The 15,735-nt window shown below is 57.4% G+C and overlaps 1 protein-coding gene across 1 annotated transcript in view; it reads left to right on the top strand.

Annotated features, from left to right (window-relative positions):
* The first annotated feature begins 12,867 nt into the window (after nt 1–12,867).
* COL18A1 (collagen type XVIII alpha 1 chain) overlaps nt 12,868–15,735 on the top strand; it is a 41,858-nt gene continuing 38,990 nt past the window's right edge. The window contains exons 1-2 of the mRNA XM_074910219.1: nt 12,868–12,948; nt 13,530–13,597. Coding sequence (XP_074766320.1) covers nt 12,938–12,948; nt 13,530–13,597 — 79 coding nt within the window. The 5' untranslated portion in view covers nt 12,868–12,937. The remainder of the gene's footprint in view (nt 12,949–13,529; nt 13,598–15,735) is intronic.

The following is a 15,735-nucleotide window of genomic DNA, read 5'->3' as shown; positions in this document are numbered from 1 at the left end:
CTCTGCAGTGCTCATGTCTCATGTGGCAAGGGGTGGATGGAGCACGGCCCCCAGCTCCAGGCCATTCTGTCCCCACAGCCTCGGTCACACAGGCACTAGAGCTGCAAGAGTCTTTTGATGGAAATCCTGAGGTAAACAAGGGCAGATCACAGCAAATGTTCCTCCAGTGATGTTGGTCCCTGTTCTGAAGGTCCCATCACCTTTGGTGACCCAAGAGTATCTTTTTCCATCTGGCCTGGGTCTCAACGCTGCAGAGGAAAAGCTGGTGGCAGATTTTAGGGGAATGACCCTCAGGTCAGCTCCGTTCTCCTTTGAGCACCCTGTGCAACTCTTTTCCCACCTTGCAGGATGAGAGCAGCTCTGGTCCCCACCATGGCAACGTTTATCTCCCCACTTTCCTCCCTGCATGCTCACACTCCCTTCATGCTGCTCCATCACCATGCCTGCCTGACTCCTGCGCACATCACCCAATGCCTGTGGGGTGGCTGCAGGGAGGCACGTGCCAGCCCCATGGGCCCCAGCACCTCGCAGGATCAGAGCTCCTCAGGCTATCTCTTGTCCTGTCCGTCCATGGCGGATGTATTCCTCATGGGACTGCTTTCCCCAAAGAAGGGGCAGCACGTGTCTCTCCCACACATAGATGGCAGGCTGGGGTAGTAAAGCATCCCCAGCAGCAGGGCTGGAACAGTTGGTCCTGGAAGGGAAGGTGATGCCAGGTAGGGGAGCAGAGGAGCAGGGCTCCTTGTCCATCCTTCCTGGACCCCTGTGCCAGGGCAGATTGAGGAGCTCAGCCCTCACCAGGTAGGCACCATGTCAGCTTAGACACAGCCTCAGGCACTCATGTTTGCACAGCACGGTGAGTTGTATGTCCCTGTGTGGGGACACTGGCTCTCAGACCACAGCTCTCCTAGCTGGCCTCTCCTCTCCTGGAGAGCTGGCTCCCAAAGCACTGCAGGAGCCCACAGCCTCACTGTTCACCCACTGGGTGATTGCCCTATGGAGCCATTTTGTCCCAGGAGATCTTCAGAAAATGTCTTGCCATACTTGGAAGCTGGCAGGACCCAGACTTGTTGCCCTGCAGTCTGCGTGGTGCCACTGGGAGAGGTAACAGCTCCCATCCAGGCCATCCCCAAAGCCTCCTGCACCTCCTGTGAAGCAGGGTGCATCCCCGGGCAGTCACTCCCATGCCAGTTACAACAGCAGCAACCCATCTCTTTGGAGAGGCAGGATAAGAATCTCTGTTGCTGGTCAGGGTCCTGTTACTGTTTGTCTCCCGGAGATTGACCCCATCTGACTTTCCAGCAAGGCAGCAGGCACACAGGGAAAAGCCATCCCTAGCTGTGGAGGCCTGCTTTTACACACAACCACCACCCTGCAGAGCATGCACAAGACAAGTAGGTATCTGAGAGTGAATCTTGCTTGCTTTATTCCAGAATATTTACCCTCCCAGGCATCTGTAGAGATTTTCTCCCCTACAATCACTGCCTGGGAGCCTTGCTAGGCTGCTGGCTGCTGGCCCATTCCTCAGCTTTAGGCTTGCTGCTGCAAAGATCAGCAGAGGGCAGGGCAATCCCACCAAAGGGTGACCAAGGACAATTCCCAGGAGCCAGGGCATCCCACTGCAGTGCCATAGATAGCAGGTGCAGATGAAGAGGAGGCCAGGGTGCCCAGCCAACCTCCACCCTGAGGAGGGTGCAAACAGCTGGGCAGGGTCACTGCCAGAAAATAGACAAGGTGCTAACGAAATTGCTTTTGGAAGTGCCAGAGATCCTACTCTTGGCTTAAAACCTGCATCCTTTGCGAGACAGGGAACAAGCCCACCCTGGGTAAGAGGCAGGCATCACAGTCCTGTTCTGGCAGCTGGTCTGGCCCATGCAGAGGCTTCCCAGAGAGAGTGCAGGAGATCCAGTGCCTCTCATGCTTCAGCCCTGACCTGCTTTGCAGGAGCTCACTCCCAGCTGTGCTGTGTGCAGGTAACAAGGTCTGTCAGCAATCACAGCAAGAGGATGGATCGGGACCAAGGCCCAGACAGGAGCAGCAGAAGAGAGGGCTGGAGGCAACACTGGGAGCAAGGCAACACTACAGCAAGGACCTGAGGGCTCCCTCCAGGAGATGGGGCCAGACACAAAGACCAGCTGCATACAATGTCTATCAAAGGGCTATCCAAGCAGGTGGGCTGAACACAAGCTCTCTGCCACAAAGTATGAGGTCTACAAAGGAAACAGCACCTGAGATAAGCTACTGGTTACACAGGTCCAAGGTCCATCTGGAGACAGAAGCATCAATATACACACCCTCACAGAACTCCCCACAGGAGGTTTTCAGGGCTGAGCTGAAGTAAGCACAGGGCCCATGACTGGAGGATGTGTGGGTGGAGGTCCCAGGTGAGGCTGTTCAGGGTCATCAAGACCCATCAGTGCCCTCAAGGGCCTGACACTTAAAGCAAGCCAAGGTTTGAGCATGAGGTATGGGCCACCCAGTGCCTCAAGTGTTCAGGTTTGGTTGGGGCTACTCCTTAAGATGGGGGTTGAGGGGAAGCTGCAAGGTGATGGTGCTCATTCCCATATGTGGTCATGGCCAACTACCTGGAGCCTGTTTTCCTATACCTCTCTTCCAATAGTGGAGTTTGTGGATGCTTTCTGGGAATGATCTGCTGGCTCAGGGAAGGAGGAAGAGTGAGGTGCCATGTTTGTAGAGATCTTCCATCAGAGGCCAGAATAGCTCCAACACTTGGTATCTTTGCTTCTGTGAAATCCCAGGTACATCTGGGTTACCAAGCTTTAGAAAAATGTCATTGGGTGGCCAAGGCTGACTTGCTCATTTGCTCTCCTAGCTGTTTGGCTTTCAGGGGCCCTTGGCACTCCCCTATTGAATGCACAAAGGGGTTGCATCCCCTGGAAATATCTTTTACCTTCTCAGTAGACAGGCAAGAGAAAAAAGCCAACCTTCCTACCCATGAATTGAAACCAAAGAAATAAAGCAGGTGAGTCTCCAGCTGTGCCACTGGGACAATGTGCCAAAAAGCCAACTTCAAGGGCTGGGGGCCAAGCAGGGGAGCTGCACCTTCTCCAGTGGCCCTTGGAAGGCTGGAAGGAGCAGAAGACAGAGGAGTCATGAACCCACAGCACAACATAGATAAGCAGCCTTCTTTGTGCAGCCTGCAGCCATGCTTATAAAGAGCAGGAAGTTTCAGATACCTGGATAAGCATTTTCAACTGCAGTTGTTTTTGCCACACGCAGGGGGTGGTTTGGTATCCATGCCTGGAGGGAGTTCTGCTTCTCCAGCTTGCCAAGTGTGTCTGTCCTCAACCAGGCCAGAGCGCTCACCACGCTCTGCTGGGCTCTGTGCCTTGCTGACAGAAGCCTCACAGGACCTGCGGAGTGGGAGCAGGTGGAAAGCATGCCTGTGGGGACACATCTGCAAGTGTCTCTCCATGCTGACAGGGCTGGGGATTGAGGGCTTATGGGAAAGCCTAGTGTCTCACCTGAGCACAAGCCCAACAGCTGGAGCTTTGAGAAGCAATTTGAGATTTTAGAAAATAATAAATCACAGGAGGCAATGATGCCAGCAAGTGCCCAAGTATCCCCCAGCCCCATGCAGCCTGCTCATCAGGAGCCTCTGCTTGCTACCCAACAGTGCCAGACACTGCTTGAAAGCAGAGAGGGGAGCGCCAGGAGCTGCAGACCCACACCTGTGTCTTCTAGCTGCTGCATTTGGGGACGGTTGACCTAAAGGTCTCTCTGAAGAGACGGGGCAGGACCTTTCCCTGGTGCAGTCAACACAGGCATGGTAGGGGAGTGGAGAGGGCCCCTTCTTCCCCAGCTCCAGTGGATGCAAGGGCAGAAGTGGAAGCACATAGCAAGCCTTCAGGGGCCAAGTTTGCACCTTGTTTCTCTGCTGGGGGCTGGGGGGGGGGGGTGGGAATTTGGCAGCTCACCCTCTTTGGAAAGGGTCCAGCTGCCTTAGGAGAAATTCCTCACATAGCTTTGCTGTGAAGAAAGTGCTGACCTGTTCGGGGGCGTTTGCTGAGCAAGTGAAGACGAGCCAAAGGCAGCTCATAAGTGCTGGGAGAAAATGGACTGTATTCTCATCACCAGGGTTAGGCAGCGGGTCAAGCTCTTTGGGGAAAGCGGTGCCTGGTGGCAGTTACTTTGTATGCCGGGAGCAGCTCCACCAGGATGCCCTGACCCTCACTGCCTTCACACACTGCTTGGGGGAATCCTCCTACTACAGCAGAGAAGCTGGTGGTGTCATGCCGTGTGGTAGGTGAGTACTGGAGGGTGAGCTGGCAGCTATGTCCAGGCTGCTTGGGCAGACACTGGTGCTTGGGACCTGCCTGGGGTACTCTGAGACCTTGCCAGTGCCAGGGGTGAGACCCAGGAACCAGGCAGAACTGGAGACTCAGGGTAGGGATGAGATGGTGGGTCAGAGAGGAGGCATTTAGCTATGGTAGGACTTGGAGCACTTCTTGGGATGCAAGGGCCATGCACAGGACAGAGACGCACGCTATTCCTTCATTGTAACAGGAGCAGGCTGCTGGCACTGAGAACTGCAGTGCCAGAGAGTATTTGAACCAGAAGCAGGCAGCTGAGGGAGAGCACCTGGCTTGGCCTGGTGGGACTGATGTGGGAAATGCAGCTAATGTTCAGTAGACTTCTGAAAATGCCAGCAGCAAAATAAACAGTGTAACTGCAATAAATAAGGAGGGCAAATAAGATCCCCTGCAGTGCCAGGAGAGCAGCCAGTGCATGTCTGGGCAGCAGAGCAAGGGGAAAACCTACAAGTGGTCTGGCACCAATGCCAGACACCTAAAGCCAGATACTTAGGGATTTTAGGGGAGGCTGTAATATGGGCACACTTCAATGACCCACTTGCAGACTGGATCGAAGTGCCAGGGGACAAGATGTAAGGATAAAACCTTTGAATGAGGTACATGGTGCCATCCCCCCAGAACCAGTCTGAGAACCACTAGGAGAAGATGCTTTTTTGGATCTGCTCTTGCACAGCACATGAGGCTTAGCTTGGGAGGGTCTAGGCCAGCTGTGATATCACTTAGTTTTAATTTTATGGTAAAGAAGAGCAGGTTGAATAAATCCAGCATGTGGTTTTTCAATTTCAAGACAAGAGACTGTGTAAAAATGAGGAAATGTGTCAAAAAAGAAAAAAATGGGCCAATCCCAAACCTCTTAGTGGTGTGGTCCAGAAAGCCTGAAGACTCTAAGCTGCCTGGAGTCTGTAAAAAAAATGCCTTTTTAAGAGCCTCAGTAGAATATGGAGCAAAGAGCAAATAGGGCAATCCCATAAAGCCCCCACACAGCTGATGGGAAAGAATGGGGAACACAGGAAAAAGGTTGAAGAGTGGAAGGTCTGCCAAAAGAACAAGAAAGCTGAAAAAATGCAGCAAGTCAGATACAAACGGGGAAGCAAGAGGACTAGGAGCATGCTTGAGGACTGTCCTGCCAAACGTGCTCAAACCAGTGGTGAACAGCTCGGCAAATCTGCTGCAGGGACTGGGAGGTGAGCAGGGTGCACAGGGATGGGATGGCCACAGCAGACAGGTCTTTGCCCTAGGGACATTCCCAACCCCCACCCACCCACCCATCCCAGCTCATTTTTTTCCCCGGATGGGTGGGAAGGGCTCATAAATTGGAATAGAAATCCTGGTGGGGTTATCCTGGAGAGATAAATGTTGGTCAGTACTGGACACCTCGGAGGTGGCAAGCACCAGCTGATCCAGAAAGGGATAGGGCACATTGACTGTCAGCCAGCATATGGTCAGGACCTAAAGCTACCCTATGTGAGGGGGGGTATGAGGATCCTCGAGTGTGGGCATCCTCACAGAAGCAAACCTTCCCGGTGGCCAGAACACCTTACAACCTGCGGGAAGCCTGGCAGCTCTTTGCACCCTGACATGAGGAACTGGGGCAGAACCTCAGGGCATCCATCCACTGAGCAGCCTGGGGCTAGTCCTGAAGAGCCATCCAGCACAAGCTCCTTGGTGGGGAGCTCCTCTTCCCAGGAAGCAAACAGCTCCTATTTTGAGTGTGCTGGAGCAAAGGACTTTGATTTCTTTGGTTCTTGGGTTCTTTTTTTCCATCTGAGTCAAAGTTGACCATTCCTCTCCAGGGGAGACGCCGAGTGCAGTCTGAGAGAGGAGCTGACAACCTCAGGGCTGCTGGGAGACTCCCCAAGGAAGCAGCACTGCTGTATGCCAGGACCTTCAGTTTTGGGGTTGTTTGCTCTCGGCGTTACCTCCACACAGGGAAAACACAGACGTGCTTCACCAATGACACAGCATCCCTAGGGACTTGCTGGTCCCTCCTCCAGCCACCACCCTGCACTGGGAACCATGTCCTTCCCCCTGCATCATGCTCACTGTGCCTGAGCCAGAGACAGCCACAACTTACAGCCTGTCAGCATTGTGCCTGACAAGCTAATGGTGATGCTTACAGGGCTCTCCCCCAGAATGGCAGCCTGGGCTCAGCCCCATTACTCTGTCAGACCTGGCTGTCTCCTGGAGACAGCATCTTGCCTGGTCTGATTTCAAGGCTCTTCACTGAACAAGCACCTGTCTGTCAATGTGGGAAGGAGCAGGAACATGCTCTTTTTCTCATGTTAAAAATAAACTGCTTTTCAAGAGGTCTGTCTGAAAGGGCTGGGGAAGGGAAGCAAGAATCTGGATGAGTTTGCTTGCTCAGTGGCTGCTGGTTCTGGCTCACACCAAGCAGAGCAGGTGGATGTTGATTTGAATTGAACTGTACTTTCCAGGGAAAACAAGGAGGTGGGTGTATGAGCAGAGGTTGCTGGGGCACAGCGCCCATGGGCAGGCCATGTGGGGGATAGGAGAACCTGAGGGGCCTGTCCAGACCAGACTGGGAGCTGGAGGTTGCGGGTGGCCCCCACCAGTTGCAGGAGAGACATGGAGGGGCTGGAGCTGCAGCCAAAGTGTCCCAGTGTGGGAGGACATGGCAATTCAGGCATTGCAGCTGACTGGGGGATTGGGGGAAAGGCCTTGGAACTCTCCCAGACTTGCTGGGTTTGGCAGAGCTGGGATGGCCAGTGCTGCTGGCAAGCCCCCACACTTCAGAGGATGGGGGCTTTGGGCAGGGCATCCAGTGGGAAGGGGCAGAGGAGGACCTGGTGTCTTCCCCTGGGTGAGATATGGGGCACAGGCTGGCACATGTCTCCATGGGCAGAGACAAGAGATGCTGCTGGGGGATGCCGTGAGCCTGGCCACTCTCTGTGGCTGGTCCCCTCGTATTCCTGCAGTGTCTGTAGTCATCACATCAGGGATCACAGAATCACAGAATTGTCTAGGTTGGAGAAAACGTTGAAGATCATCTAGTCCAACCATTAACCTAACATTGACAGTTCCCAAGTCCACCAGATCCCTCAGCGCTGGGTCAACCCGACTCTTCAACCCCTCCAGGGATGGGGACTCCCCCCCTGCCCTGGGCAGCCCATTCCAACCCCCAACAACCCCTTCTGGGAAGAAATGCTTCCTAAGAGCCAGTCTGACCCTGCCCTGGTGCAGCTTGAGGCCATTCCCTCTTGTCCTGGCGCTGGTTCCTTGGTTCAAGAGACTCAACCCCTCTCTTTGCACCCTCCTTTCAGGGAGTTGTAGAGGGCGATGAGGTCTCCCCTCAGCCTTCTCCAGGCTCAACAACCCCAGTTCCCTCAGCCGTACGACATGTGCTCCAGACCCTGCACCAGCTTCGTTGCCCTTCTCTGGACAGAAGATATTGGATATTGGGATACTGGTGGGGATGTGCTTGTTCAGGCTCTTTAGGACCTGATCATGATAATGAATTTCTCTCCTCCCTTTCTCGCTGGTGCCATCCAGCTCCCCATCGTAGCCTGCCAGCAGGCACTGTGGCTGGGGACAGAAGTGCCTGCTGGGATCTGCTCTCAGCCTCTCTCTGATCAGCCTCAGCAGGTGTCCCCAATGCTGGTGTTGCAGGCTGCAGTGGGTAACAGCTCCACATTCACCTCACCCACCAGCTCTCGGAGCATGTAGCCTTCTGTCATGCCCTGCTTCCACCCTCTCCTCCCCTCCCAGAGCCCCTACTGGGTGGTCTTGCCCCTCTGGCAGCTGCTCCATCCCCTCCATCGTTGCAGATGCTCATCACCTCAGCTCCAGCTGGTCCCTCTGAAGCTGTGGGGGACCAGACCTGCACCTCATACCTGAGATGCAGATGCACCAAGGTTTCACATGGCTGCAGAACTCAATCCTTATTATCTTCCACTGGTGGTGTACAAGCACGACTGTGTAGCGGGAAGGGAAATAAGTGCCATTTCCCACAGCCAGCCAAGAGGCAGAGACCCAAGGGCGAGCTGCTGGGATGAGGCATGCAAGAAGCATCTGCCTCGTCCCCTTTCCCATGAAATTCTTCTCTTGGTCCTTCGTCTGATGTGTGCTGAAGTATTGATTTTCCTCTGGAGTGGATGAGTCATGGAGAAGCCGGGAGGGAGCAGGGACTGCCGGGACACCCCGGGAGCCTTTGTTCAGTGGGGAGGCTGCGTGGGAGGGAGCAGGCACTGCCCAGGGGTGCAGACAGAGAGCAGGAAGGATGCACGTGGTCTGGGGGTCTGCGGCTGGCTGTCTCCCTGCTGACACTGCACAGTGCTCCCCAGCCCTGGGATAGGAAGGGTGATCCCTCCTCTGGCCCCCTCCTCCTTCGCTGGGGAGGAGGTTACTGTGTGTTAGGGGGGTGAGCTCTCAGCTGTGCCTCTGCTGAGTTAGTGGCTGTGTATCTGTTGGCTCCAGAGCAAATGCTCTCGTTTGCCCATCTCTCTTGTGTGTCACTCGCCTCTTTTATTGCCAATATCCAGTTTGGGAATGGTCCAGGCCATCCCCATCATGTCACAGCTCTGCCAGATGAGAGGTGTCCACAGCCCATGGCTCAGGGAGAGAGGCAGCAGCTGGGATCCCCTGCCCACCCAGCTCTATGTGCAGGGCTCTGGGCTCTGCAGTGGTGAGGGGGGCTGTGTGACGTGATGTAGGAGGCTGCAGACAGGAGTCTGTCCTGTCCCTGCTGAGGTATGAGTGATGGTGCAGTTGTCCCCTGGCCCCAGCTCACCTCCCTGCCGAGCCACAGCAATCCATGCTGTCCTGTCCTCCTCACATCCGTGGGCTTCAGATCCTGGAGCATTCCTGGAGCATTCCTGCTGCCGGCCAGGCCTCCGGTCGCCCCCATAACACCTTCTTCCATCCTCTGCAGCCCCTCACTAACACATCCACCAGATCTGGCTGCTGAGGCCAGGCGCAGTGCTGCTACTCTCCCAGCCTCCCAGCATCCCAACCTGGTTTACCTCATCCCCCGCCTACATGGGTGGGTAACATGCTCCCCACTCAGCCAAGCTCTTGTGCTTGCCAGCTTTCCTCGTTGGGGGAATATCTGGATTTCCAATTATTCCCACGCCCTGACTGAGCTCCTTGGGTCCTTCCCAAACGCCCACCTTCATGGCTGTGTGTGTTTCACCTCCGGAAAGGAGGAGTGCCTTTCGCAGGCAAGATGCTGTCGCATCATCCCTTGCCAGGTCCTCGCTGAAGGTGTCAGCTGAAGGGAGGGCATGGTGCTGCCCTTTGCAGTGGATGTCCCTCCCAGACCAGCTCCTCCACCTCTGTCCTGGCAGGTCTGGGCCATCAAAGGACACAGACTTCTGAGCCAGAGCAATGGATGTGTCAGAGCGATGCAAAACTGGCTGGTGCTGGTGGTCCTGAGTGCTCACACCCAGGGACTGCAGCTGGAAGAAGATGGCTTTAACATGAACAAATGGCACATCAAAGTGGTAGGACCGGCCATGGTGACTGCATGGGGATTGTCACAGATAGGACAGCCTTGTCCATTGGTGGTTTTCTGCTCCCTCTGCTTGCTGCAGCCTTTGTTTTTCTGTGTGGACACTTGCCAAATATTGTCCTTTGCCTTCTTGTCCCTTATTGACCCCCTCATCCCCATCCTGTAACTCCCGCTGCTGCTCAGACTCCTCGCTAAGTGCCCTGTGGAGAAGCACAGTGGCAGTGGGACTAAGGCCCTGCCCTCATCCCAGCTCCAAGTCACAGGAGCATCTCAAAGCAACTGTGCACATCAACCTTTTTTTGGCAGTGGCAATGGTTCACGGTGTCCACTGGCACCCCCACTACTCCCACAGCACAGGGGTCACAGCTCCTCAGGCTGCCCAGCAGCCTGGGGACACACTGCCCTTCACAGCGCAGGGGCGGCCACCGCACCAAAGCTGCTTCGGGAGGGGGATGTGGACACAGGCCATGCATGCCAGCCCTGGAGCAACTGCCAGGGACGCGCCTGGGCTGTGACAGCCAGTGTATCCAACCCCTCCCTTCTGCCCAAAGGAGGGAAAATCAGGCCAGTCATCCCGCAGGGTTGCCAGGGTGACATTTTTTTGGCTGCCGTGCTGTCCCAGACGCTGAGCTGGCAGGGGCTGTGTACTGGGAGCTGGGGCAGCCCCTCTGTCCCTGCCTGGGGTGCCCCTGCCTGGGGCCACCCAGCAGCATGGGACCACCAGCCATGGGATGCAGCTGGGAGGGGGCAGGGGTGAGGGGACAGCTGGACCCTGGAAGAGCCATGCAGAGATGAAAAATGTCAAAGCTTTGCTGGAGCTTGGAGCCTGCAGGGCAGGAGGGCCTTTTTGGCTGGAGTTTGGGAAGTCACGGCTGCAAGCGGCTGAGCCACCATCGGAGCACCGCTGGTTTCCATTTGGTCGGCTTTCGAAAGAGCTGCCTCCCTGGCAGCATGTCCCCCCCGCGGCAGGCAGCGTTTGTTTGCTTGGGAAAAGATGAGCCTCATTATCTGTCCTTCGTGGCTCTCAAACTTTAAAGCACAGCGGGAGGAAGTTTTATGATGGGAAACTGCCCTGGTGTCAGCCAGGCGCTTTGCGTGGAGGACTGCTGGGGGGAGACGGCCCCACAGTGGTGGGGCCGGTGCTGGGGCAGAGACCCACTGGCAGGCACAGGGAAGGCAGGAGGGCTGGCAAAAGATGATGCACCTGAACCTGCCCCATGTCTCTTCTTGGTGAGCAAGTACAGCATGAGCTGGGGGAGCATGGCCAGGCCAGGCAGAACCCGGAGGTGCAGCGAGGAGGAAGTCTGGACTGTAAAGCAGCTCCGCATTCACCTGCACCTTGGCACTTGCAGCACCCAGCGATAACATCTCTGCTCTCTGTGAAGTGCCAGCTGCGTCAGTGTGCGGGAATGTCCGGGCAGGCAGTCAGGGTAGCCCTGACGAGGTTTGCACCTCCTGACCTATGCGGCAGTGATAACTATAGGAAGGGCCAGAGCCGTGTTTCCCCCGCTGAGGTAGAGCAATGCCCAGAGCCCACGGCCTCTCCCACTCCACGGAAGTGTTTACTTGCCTGCTCCCATCAAGCCCATTAAATGCTGGATCACTTTGAAGAGACCGCGGCTGTCGGGGAGGATCATTTTCAGTTTTCAAGGAGATTTTTCCAAGCACCATCCTTGCCCCAGGACTCTCCTCCCACTTGCTTCATGCTCTCCAGGCCCAGCGCCACCGTGACTCCTCCTGCAGCCCATCTACCCCTCCAAAAACCCTGCATGAAATGGCAGCCCGGTGACTCAGGGCTGCCACGTTGCCTTTTGTGCAGCTCAGGTACTTGGTACAACGTGCATCGTCTACCTGGAGGAAAGGAATCCAGCTGCGTCAGAAGAAAGGGGCAGTAAATCACTCAGCATCCAGCCGGGAAAGCGTAACAGTCCCGACCACGTGAAATCATTCTGCACCCAAACAATAGGCAGCTTCGGTGTCTATTCATAGCCCCCAGACTGGGGTCATGCCGAGGGGCTGCCTGCTTTTGGCTCTGTGGTGCAAGGCACAGTTAAAAGATTTACAGCTAAAAGACAGATAGTGATAGCCTGCGCCTCTGCAAGCATAGAGACAAGTAGCTAGATGTCATGGTTTATTCTGCTAGATCTAAACCGTGGCTTAGACTAAACACTGCCTCTGCCATCATCAGTGAATCACTTCTAGATCCCCTGGAAGTTTCCAGGGCTTGGATTTCAGAAGCTTGCTGCCGCGGGGCACTAAAATGCTGCGGAAGACAAAGCAAGGTGTGGCAGGTTTTGTGAGGATTATCCTGCCCTCCATGGGGCTGGGGCTGGAGGGAGATGAAAGCTGGGGTAAGGGAAGGAGGTGAAAGGGGGCAGCAGTGCCAGCTTTGGTGAGGTGAGGTGTGCTGCCACTTGGGCACTCCAGCCCCCTGGCAAGGGCTGTCCTGGGAGCGCGCCCACGGAGCCCCAAGCCACCCGTTTGGCCGGGCTGGTCTAGGTTCATGACATGAACAGCCAGCGCAGCAGGGGAGGCTCCTGGGGTTCCCAAGCCTCCCCCCACGCAGCAGGGAGGAGCGAGGGGCTGCTAGGGCAGGGAAGGTCCAGCAGAGGAGGGCATGGGGTGCCCAGATGGGAGCACCCTTCCCTGCTTGGTGCCCCCCGGGGCTCAGAGAGTCGAGGGGAGAGGGAATGGGTTCAGCTCTCTGATTCACTCCCTCCTTCAAGACCAGGCCTGGCCTGAGAGCAGGAGACGCCAGGGCAGGTCCGGGCTGCCGGTGCCCTTTTGGGGTGAGGGTGCTCCCCGGCGTCCCCGGGAAAGGATGCTCCTCGGGGGAGCCGGGCCGTGACCCTGCACACCGGTGTGCGCGGCGGCTGGCGCAGAGCCCGGACGCGCCGGGGGGGTGTCCCCGACCCCTCCCGGCTGCAGGAGCTCAGCGGCGGTGCAAGACCCGGCACCGGGGGCTGGGGGCGGGCTGAGGCCCGGCCCCGGCTCGCCCGCTCCGCCGCCAGCCCGGGACGGACGGCCCCTCCCTCCCCTTCCCTCCCCTCCTCTCCCCTCCCCGCCCTCCCGGGCCGTGCCGTGCCGTGCCGAGCCGCGCCAAGCCGAGCCGCGCTGCCGGCACCGAGCGGGCACCATGCGCCCAGGGTGAGCGACGGGGCCGGGGTGGGCGGCTGCCGGGCACCGGGACGCACCGGCCCCCCGGAGCCGCCGGGGTTGGGGGGGGGGGGGGGCGCCGGTAGCGCGGGGACACCGGAGCAGCCGGCGCTGGGGCTCATCGGGATCCCGGTGCACCAGGACCCCAGAGCTGCCGGGGCTGAGGGGCACCGGTATCGCGGGAATCCCGAAGCCGCCGGGGCTGGGAGGCACCGGGATTCCTGTGCCGCCGGGGCTGGAGGGCACCGGTATACTGTGGGGGGACCCCCGGGGCACCGGTACCGCGGGGACACCGGAACTGGTGGGTCTGGGAGGCACCGGTATACCGCGGGGACCCCGAGGGCAGCGGGGCTGGGGTTCGCCGACTCCGGTGCATCGCTGCCGCCGAGGCTGGGGGGGGCACCGGTACCGTGGGAACCCCGGGGACACCGGTACTGTTGAGAACTCCCGAGCTGCCTTGGGGCTGCGGGAGTGGGGGGGGCCCACGCGTCCGTCCCGGGGCTGCCGGGCGGGGGCAGCTCGGAGCCGGCGGGGCGGTGGGTAACCTTTTGCTCTCTCCTTCCCTTCCGCAGGTGCCCCCCGCGGCGGCTGCTGCTCGGGTTCTTTGTCCTGCTGGTCCCTGCCGCTTCCCAGGAACCGGGTAACGTGCGCGGGATGCTGGGGAGGGGGGTCCCTGCCGCCGTGCCTGGGGTCCCGGATCCCCTTCCTGTCCTGAAGCCCCCCCATGCCCTGGGATGCGATGCGAGTACAGCCTGGCTCCCCAGCAGGCCTGGGATTGCATCTCCCCTCAGGCCAAATGCTGTGCCCAGGCTGTGATCCCAAAAAGAAGAGTCATGGGGGAAGTTTCCTCCCGTGCACCCTCGTGGCCACTGGAGGTGGCAGGGTTGGGGTCCCGTGTGCCCCATCTCATCAGTGGGGCAGTGGGGAAGAATGCTGGGGAAATGCTGTGCCGGGCCACCCTTGAGAGAGACCCCCGGCTGTAGTGCACCCAGGGGCTTTGCTGGGTGAGTGGTTTTTCTGGTCCGTTCTGGTTGTGGGACAGACGGGATGGTGTTGCCCCAGAGTGGCTGTACTCCATGTGTTAGCGGTGTCTGCCATGCCTGCAGAAGTCCTCCTGGTGACTGTGAGTCCTTGAAAGTGGTGGGAGCGGTAGGAGGCCTTGACTATGTGCCCCGAGGATGCACCACCTCCCACACCGCTCACCGGCTTTTCCCTGCCTTTGGGGCTCAGCGAAACAACCCACTTGTCTCGCAGCTCGTGCCCTGGGAGAGGAGAATTTGGCGCTGACTCTGCTTTCCAGCCCTTCTTTCCCCACTGGACACGTGAGCCGGTTCTCCCGCTGCCTGGCTGCACGAGCTGCCTATTTTCCTGGTGAACTTTACCTCCGCACCGGGGAAGCTTCCTCCCGGCTGCCAGGCCGGTTGAAAGCCTCCTCCTCTTGCAGCCAGTCTCTGGACGCGTGCCCAGCACGAGGCAGCAGAGAGACCCACGGCTGATGCAGGGGAGCCCCCTGACCTCACTTACGGCCCCTGAACCCCCTTTGCAAAAGTAGCTGAGCTGCAAGCGACAATCCGAAACCAAGTGAGGGTGGCTTTTCTCTGAGGTGATGTTCTGTTTGTCTTCTGCTCGTGGCTGAGCGTTGTCAGCTTGCCAGCGCATTACAAGGCACGGCTCGTGCCCCTCTGTGTTGTCGTAGGCTGGGTGAGATGTGTTAGCAAGCGGCTGCCCCAGGTACAGACGAGCTGGAAGTCAGACAGGCACTGGCCCATGAAATCGGTGGATTATTTACTGGAGCAAGGCATCGTGTCATCTAGGAACAGCTTGGGCAGGACTGCGCAGGGGCTGGCTCCGCTGGCAGCTAGGTCATGTCGTGAGGGGAGGATTGTGGCCTGGGCAGCAGCAATGCCCAGCACTCCCAGAGTGTGTCTGGGAACACTTGGAGAAGCTCTCAGAGTGCCCCAGGCTGGGTTTATTGATGCCGCTTTGCATCGCGTGGGTGCCTCCCCAGGGACTGCGGGAACAAAGCTCCCCTTGGAGGTCTTCAGAAATGGGAACATCATTCTAATGTGAAATCCTGAATTGACTGTTTTAGGTCTCTGGAGACCATCCAGCACAGCCGAACTGAGCTAGAAGGCCGGGAGCTGGATTAACAGCAGTTACTCAGAGCTATTCATGCCCTTGCCACCCCCCTTGCCACTGGTGTCCCGGCTCTCAGCACAGCATTGGGCACACAGGGCTGGCTGGAACCCTCTGCTGAGCTGAAGCTGCACCCCCCCACCTTTGAGTAGCCACGCTGAAGGACCCCAGGGAGGTTTCACATGGTGTGCAGAGGGGTTAAACGTCGGGGAGTACGGCCGGCGCCGGTCACCGCTGGCAGGGAGGTGCCCGTTTCACCCAGCTGACTTGGCCGTCTCCCAAAGGCAGCCTGTGAATCAGGTTTTAAAGAATTTGCAAGAGGGTTGGTGTGTCTTTTTCTTTCTTTCTTTCTTTCTTTCTTTCTTTCTTTCTTTCTTTCTTTCTTTCTTTCTTTCTTTCTTTCTCTCTTTCTTTCTTTCTCTCTTTCTCTCTTTCTTTCTCTCTCTCTCGTTCTCTCTCTTTCTCTCTCTTTCTCTCTTTCTCTCTTTCTTTCTCTCTCTCTCGTTCTCTCTCTTTCTCTCTCTTTCTCTCTTTCTTTCTCTCTTTCTCTCTTTCTCTCTTTCTCTCTCTCTTTCTCTCTCTCTTTCTCTCTCTCTTTCTCTCTCTCTTTCTCTCTCTCTTTCTCTCTCTCTTTCTCTCTCT

Source organism: Athene noctua, chromosome 7 (assembly GCF_965140245.1).
Source record: "Athene noctua chromosome 7, bAthNoc1.hap1.1, whole genome shotgun sequence".
NCBI classification, from domain to species: Eukaryota; Metazoa; Chordata; class Aves; order Strigiformes; family Strigidae; genus Athene; species Athene noctua.
The sequence above is the reverse complement of the archived record's forward strand: the minus strand, read 5'-3'. Positions and strand labels throughout refer to the sequence as shown.